General features: G+C 66.1%; 2 protein-coding genes across 2 annotated transcripts in view; both read right to left on the reverse strand.

The window, feature by feature from the left end:
- The window catches only part of ARHGAP45 (Rho GTPase activating protein 45), a 15,672-nt gene extending 11,875 nt beyond the window's left edge, over nucleotides 1–3,797 (reverse strand). The window contains exons 1-3 of the mRNA XM_040628310.1: nucleotides 3,600–3,797; nucleotides 2,580–2,910; nucleotides 161–304 (exon numbers count right to left, since the gene is read on the reverse strand). Of these exons, the coding sequence (XP_040484244.1) occupies nucleotides 161–304; nucleotides 2,580–2,910; nucleotides 3,600–3,701 (577 nt within the window). The 5' untranslated portion in view covers nucleotides 3,702–3,797. The remainder of the gene's footprint in view (nucleotides 1–160; nucleotides 305–2,579; nucleotides 2,911–3,599) is intronic.
- Nucleotides 3,798–5,259: 1,462 nt separating this feature from the next.
- Nucleotides 5,260–6,832, reverse strand: LOC121102589 (phospholipid-transporting ATPase ABCA7-like). The gene is made up of 5 exons (XM_040629758.1): nucleotides 6,735–6,832; nucleotides 6,535–6,638; nucleotides 6,227–6,319; nucleotides 5,626–5,866; nucleotides 5,260–5,535 (listed from the first exon to the last, which is right to left on the reverse strand). Exons 2-5 carry the CDS (start codon nucleotides 6,618–6,620, stop codon nucleotides 5,380–5,382), a joined length of 576 nt encoding a protein of 191 aa, XP_040485692.1. The 5' UTR covers nucleotides 6,621–6,638; nucleotides 6,735–6,832; the 3' UTR covers nucleotides 5,260–5,379.
- Nucleotides 6,833–6,838: the final 6 nt, after the last annotated feature.

Genomic DNA, 6,838 nt, shown 5'->3' on the forward strand with positions numbered 1-6,838 from the left:
TAACTAAGTGAAGGGAGCCCTTAGCCCAGGGGCAGCACGAGAGCATCTGTGCTTCATCAGATTGTTATGCACCCTTCGAAACACACTTCAAATGTCCCTTCCTCCAGGAAGCCCTCCCGGGACCCCAGAGTCACCACGGCCCTGCCTGGGGCCAGCGGACCTCTGATCTTGGCGATGAGGGAGCCGGCAGCAGTGAGTGTCTCCACGGTGTTCAGCAGCGGGTACTTGCTGATGACCTGGCGCATCACGCGGAGGGTCTCACCCAGGTACTCATGGGCCAGGGGCCGGCGGGCCTCGAGGAGGTCTGCGGGGCAGAGCAGGTGTGAGCAGGGAGGAAGCACCCGGCCCCAGGGAAAGCCCGCTTGCCGCCTCCTCAGAGCTCCCGACCCCAGTGGGGAGACAGACAGAGGTGAGGAGGGCAGCTGCCCGAAGCTCACTGTGGGACCCCAGGAGAGGCACAGGCCTCTCTGGGCTGCTGGCCAGGTCCGCGAAGGCCAGACCAAGGGTTAGGCAGTCCCTTCTGCTCAGGACACCGTTTGTGTCCTTCCAGAGAGCAAACTGCTTGTCCTTCAAGATGCAGTCCTGATGCCCTCCTCCTCCATGCAGCCCTCCAGGCCCCATTCCTGCCACAACCTCTCAGGACTGCTCAAGGTTCTGCCAGCCGCCAACCCTCCCTCCAGCCATTATGTACTCTCCTCTCATTTTGCAGATGGGGAAACTGAGGCACAGAGAGGGGAAGTCATTTCTCAAGGATGATGAAGCTTTTCCGTCTACACTGGCTCTGAAGGCATGAGAACTCCAGACAGGAGGACCCTGCCTGGCCTTGTCTTGAGGGCAGTGGGGGGTCATTGAAGGTGCTAGAGCAAAGCAGGGTCAAGGTCAGATCTGTGTCCTCGAATGTGGCCTTAAATGGCCTCCACACACAGTTGGTTTTTTTTCCTAAGATTTTATGTCTAAGTGACCTCCACACCCAGTGTGGGGCTCCAGCCCACAAGCCTGAGATGCAGCGTTGCGTGACCCGATGGAGCGCCGGGCGCCCCGCCACAGACAGTCTTCGTTAGAAAAAGGCGGTGCAAGCAGGCGATGCGGGGTGCACGAAACACACCCCGTCTGGTGGAGACGAGACCGTAGGGATGCGTGGAAGGGAAGGACCGACTGCAGACGGGGACGCGGTGGGGGGACTGGTGTCCTCTGACTCCTGCCTGATAGACGACGCTGCCCTTTTCAGCTTTCAGCACTGAGGACCCCCACTGAAGGTCCCCACCGGGGAGAGCTCCGCCCGGCCCCTCAGGCTCCGGCGCCATCCAGGGAAGGCTGGGCCACGCCCCTTCCCAGGCCGTCCTTCTGCGCCTACCTGACCCTGACCCGCGCAGCCCAGGTGCTCCCAGCCGGGTGGGGGGGCCCTGCAGTGTCCCCCACCTTGGGCCTCCCTGTTCTTGCAACCGTCACCATGTGCCGAGAACGTCTGCTACAACCAGCTACCCTGCAGGCCCCGTGACGGCCCGTTTCACAGATGTGACACCTGAGGCTCGGGGGAGGAGGCCCAGCAGAGGAAGCGCCAGACTCAACCCACATCCTCTCTTCCAGGTGGCCCAAAGAGGGTGGAAGGGTGCCCTGCTCTGTCCGAGCTCCCGGAGGACGCCCTCAGGCTCAGCCCCGCCCAGGCCTGGCCTCCAAGGAAGCGCAGGGATCGGAAAGGAACTGAGATTAGAGAGTTTCCCCAGGAAGCCGCTCTGGCCTGGACCAGATAACCCTGGGGGGCTCCCACCTCCCACCCAGCAGGGGCCAGGCCTCAGAGAGGCCACTAGGAGGCTGAGGTCAAACCCCAGCTCTGGCCCCTCCTTGGCCAGGAGAGCAGGGGGTCAGGGCCCCATGAGGGGCCTCCGATTCCTGATGTCCTGGTGTGCGGAGCAGACGCCTGACGGGAGCAGGGCCAAGCGCGGGGCAGGGTCCTGGCACTGCGGTTTCTGGGAGGAGTGGGCAGCGGCCGCAGGCTGCGCACGACGTGCCAGGGACAAACAGGAAGCAGATGAAAATAACTCGGCAGGAAGCTGGGCTGTCAGCGCCGCATGGAGGAGAAAACGGAACCGCCATCCCAACAGGCCACTCGCCTGCGGCTCACATGCCGGTCCTGCCCCTTGTCCCTCCTGGATCCCTCACCGGCCAGGCCTTAGCCCCACTCCGGGCCGCATGGCTCCAGCGTGCCCCGCATCTGCTCTAGCATGCTCTGTGGCTGCCCATGGCCCTCAGGAGAGCAGTTGGGGTCCCTCAGCCCGCAGTTCTCAACGCCTTCAGCTTCACGCACTTCCTACACCAGTGGCGCCCCAAAACTTGTTCTCCCAAACGCACCTCCGGGTTATGTCTCTGAGCCTGTACTCGTGATGTCCCTGGGCCTCAGCGCCTTTCTCTGCTCGTGGCCTCTGAACTCCTACTCAACCCTCAGGGCCCTGGCCGCAGTGACATCGCCTTCGGAGCCTGCCTGGGCCCCTCCCTCCATCCCGCCTTGACCCTGCAGGGTCTGAGATGGCTGTGTCTGGTTTGCCTTCCACCCGGGCCTCGGGGTCCCTGCCGCGTCTCACCGTCACTCAGGACACACTCCTTGAGCTTCTCAAGGACCTTGGCAAAGCGAGCCACGTCAGTCAGCAGGTGGGAGATGTCCTCCACGGTGTCGGGGCAAGGGCCCTCAATGGGAAGCTCGGCAGGGCTGGCTGCGGCCAGTGGGCTGCGGTGGCCCCGGCTCAGCGTCCAGGAACTGGCCCCAGACAGCGGGAAGCCAGCAGCACTGGCGTGGCGGCTCAGGCTGGTGGGCCGTTTGAGGGTGCCCGTGGCCTTGGCATTTGAGGCTGCGCTTGGTGGCTCCAGGGTGGGTCCAAGGGACACTGCATCAGCCCCCTCTTTCCTGGACAGCTCCTGGGAGGGTGGGGCGAGCTGGTGACCAGGTGTTCCAGCCCAGGCACTGCCTCAATTTCCCCAGAAACGAAGTGGGGGCTTTGGAGGGTCTTCGGCCTGACCCCACAGGGATCAGAGGTCAGAGGGCCGAGATTTGGTGCCCTGCCCCGCCCACACCTGTTACCCAACATCCTCTTCCCCAGAGCTTTCACAAACAACGGTCTCTGCCCAAACCACAGCCAGGGGTGGGGCCTGCGAGGGCGCGGGGGAGGGGCACACCACTTCCTGGTGGAGTAGGGAGGTCCAGAGGGGTCCTCAGCCCTTGTAGCCCCCTCCAGGCAGCTGCAGACACCCCTACTCCCTGGTAAAGACATTTCTGTCGATTCCCATACCCCTAAGAGCCCTGCAGACGCCCAAGTTCCACAGACACCCCCGAACCTGGTAGCCCTCCAGACCCCAGAGATGCCCCCCAGGCCCTACACCCAAGGGTCCTGTTCTGGGCCCTGCTGCCCTATAACCCTTCGGCCCCCTGGCCGCCCTAGAGCTCTCACCTCCCACGGCACCGCTGCCCCCAGATTCCCTGACCACCGCCCTGTGGTCCCAGACCCAATGCCGCCCCCACCCTGGCACCCTCCCGCCTCCTGCCTCGGACCCACAGCCAGCCCTGGTCGACAGGGTAGGATGCAGTGATCAGCCCAAAGGGCTCCTACCGTGAGCTGAACGCCAGGGTCCCGGCCTGTCCTGCGTGGCCCATGCAGTCCAGCCCGGTAGGGGCTGTAGCTGGTGTGAGCCCCCCGCCGCCGGCCCAGCATGGAGCCGCTGGGCCCTGGGCCCCCAGCACTGGGCGCACCCCTGTGCGCTTGCCGCCTGGGTGTTTCTCCAAGGTCCCCGCCCGCTCTGCACTCCCCAGAGAGGCTCACTCACCCCCAAGGGCTGTGGGCTGGGGCTTCCCGCCCGGTTCTTTTTCGAGATGGAAGGGGTTTTCATGAGTTCCCGCTTCTTCCTGGAGAACATGGTGGGGCCCGGGGCCAGATGCCCAAGACGGGCGGGCTGGGGTCTGGCAGGCTGGGGGTCTCAAGGCTGCAGCTCTCAATAGTGGCTGCTTCAGGCCCACATTGTCTGGCCTCCCCCCTCCCCAGCTGTCAGGCCCACGTGACAGGCCCGGCCCTCATTGGCGGGCCCTCCCCCCCCACAGGAAAAGGCCTCCGGAGGGAGGCAGTGCCGGTGACTGGTGACGCAGACCTGCCCCCCACCCTCCCGGGCCTCAGCCTGCCCCTCCACACAGTGGGCTTGAAGGTGGGGTCCCAGGTCCCACCCCCAGCTTCGGCTCTCAGGAGCTCTGCGCATGTGCTGGCTCTGGCTCCCTGGCACATGGAGAGGGGGACACGGCTTCAGAGTGCAGGGGTGCAGACCCTCAGTCAGACATGCCCAGATGCCGCTGAGTGCACGACGGCGTGCAGGGACCCGGACAGGTGTGCAAACGTCAGGAAGCTCGCCCATGAAACCGACAAGCCAGAGCTGCTCTCTGACCCTGGGCATGGACACCTGCTATCCAGCACCCCCCCCGCCGTCCTCCCTTCTCTGGAGAGCTGGTGGCACCCCAGCCCTGACCCTGCAGTCCAGGGACACACACGGAGCAGAGGCATGCCAAGTGGAGATCATGCCTGTGGCCCCCACTCTGCAGCAAGCTGGGGCCTCCACGGTGCACAGGGACCCCTGCCTCCTTTTCCCCTCCCCTCACAACCACCTCTTCTCTTAGAGCCCCCTCTTCCCCATTCTTCTCCTTACTTCTGGAGTCCCACCCCCACCCCCAAACCAGACCCCTCTACCCTCCCTAACGCCGCCCCCCACTGACCTCTGCTGGGAGGGGCGGATCTCCGCGGCACAGGGCCCGCAGACCACAGCCCCGGGTGCCAAAGCCGGCTCTCCAGGCCCGGGTCCATCCACAAACCCAGCTGAGAAGGCCCTTGAGGATCCTTTGCTCATTGCTCTGGGGCCTGGTTTCAGGGGGTGAGGGCTGGCTGGAAGTTTCTGGCCTGGTCAGGAGGCCTGGGGTCTGGGCTACCCCCGCAGGGCTCCTCCAAGCCACCCAGAACATTCCCAAGCCTTGACCTCATGCCCACTTCATGACCAGGCACTCATAGGGACCGCCCTGAGCCAACAGACCCACGTGGGTGTCCAGGCTCTTAGGAAGTCCCCGAGTGCATGTGAGACCCCCCCCCCAGCGCCCAGCCCAGCACAGAGGCCCTCACAGCTGGGGGTCCGGCCAGACACTCACACGCACACACTCAGGGGAGCAGGGGCCCGTCTCCAGACGCCGGAGGAGAGCCGTGTTGGGGCATACACGCAGCCTGACGCAGGGACACACAGTTTCATGCCATGAATTCTCTTTATTATTTCCTCCAGGGCAATGGATCCTCTGAGAGCCTGGGTCCCAGCCGCGCCCCTGCCCTCCCAGCATCTCCCACCAATCCGTCCGATGAGGAAGGCTCAGAGGACTGTCTCGGCCGTGCTGGGGTCCTCCAGGAACCCAGTGATGAGTTTGGGGTGCTGTGGGCGTGGCGCAGGGCCTGCCCCCACTCCGGCCTCCTGCTCGTCGTCGTCGTCGTCCTCCATCCCCTGGTCCTTGGAGAAGTGCAAGAATACCTAGGGGTGGGCGGCCAGAGGGGGGCGTCAGCCCCAGAGCCTGGCCCTCAGCCCACCTCAGCCTCAGCTCCATCCAGGCGCCGCGGTCACCTCCTCTAACGTGGTTTGGCTCACGGAGAAGTCCTCCACGCCGTGCTCCGCCCCGCACGCCGCCAGCTCTCCAAAGACGCGGGACAGGGCGCAGCGCCCTCCCGGCGGCAGCTGGAAGCGCAGGCGGCTGCCGTGCGCCTCGCGCAGCTCGGCCCCCGGGAACGCCGCCCCCACGAAGGCCAGCGCCGACTCGGACCGCGCTGCGGGCACCCTCAGGGTCAGCGTGTGGCCGGCTCCAAATCTGGGATGGGCGGGTCCGGGTCTGCTGGACACGCTCAAGGCCCGCGCTGCCCCACCACCCGTCCACGCCACCCTACCGCTCACTCCGGGTCCTGACTCCAACACCCGGCCCTTTCCGACCCGTCGGGTTGCGCGTCCTCGCCCATTTATAGGCTCACCCCTCCCCAGGCCCCGCCCCTAGGCCGATCTCCGGCCCCCAGCTACTTCTGCCCCTGGAGCCACCTCCTGTACCCATGCTGGTCCCGCCCCACTCCCTACGTCACGTCTGCCCCACAGTCCACGGTCCTCGCCTCCCCTTACGCCAGAGCCAATCTGGCTTCAGTGGCCCTGCGTCCGGTGGCTCTTCTGGTCCCGCCCTCACCTGCTCTTGAGGTGCTGCGCGCTGCCCAGACAGCGGAACCGCCCGCTCACCATGATGGCCAGGCGCGTGCAGAGAGCCTCGCACTCCTCCATGCTGTCGGGAGCCCAGCGCCGTCAGCTCCTGCGCTGCCAGGCCGGGGACCCTCACCCCGCAGGCCCGGACACTCCCACCGAGCCCAGACCCCTCCGTCCCAAGAGCCGGTGTCCTCCTCCCACATGTCAGGGCCGCTCTGTCTCCTGTGTCCCCGTGCTCTGCAGCCTCTCGCCGGACCCGGGCCCACCTCCCCGCGAGCAGCCTGCGCCCCCCACCTGTGTGACGTAAGCACCACGGAGCGGCCCTCTCGCACGACGGCCAGGAGGCTGTTCCAGAGAAAGCGCCGGGAGCTGGGGTCCATGCCAGTGGTCGGCTCGTCCTTGGGGGGTGCAGGCGGCGTGCCGTAAGCCGAGCCCCTGCCTCCCCCCAGGCCCCGCCCCGGCCCCGCCCCGGCCCCGGCCCCGCCCCCACTCACCAGAAAGACCACCGCCGGGTCCCCCACCAGCGCCACCGCCGTCGCCAGCTTCCTCTTGTTGCCTCCGCTGTAGGTGCCTGCGGGTCGGTCCGCGTACTGCGGGA

Source organism: Ursus maritimus, unplaced genomic scaffold (genome assembly GCF_017311325.1).
Source record: "Ursus maritimus isolate PB19 unplaced genomic scaffold, ASM1731132v1 scaffold_14, whole genome shotgun sequence".
Taxonomy (NCBI): domain Eukaryota; kingdom Metazoa; phylum Chordata; class Mammalia; order Carnivora; family Ursidae; genus Ursus; species Ursus maritimus.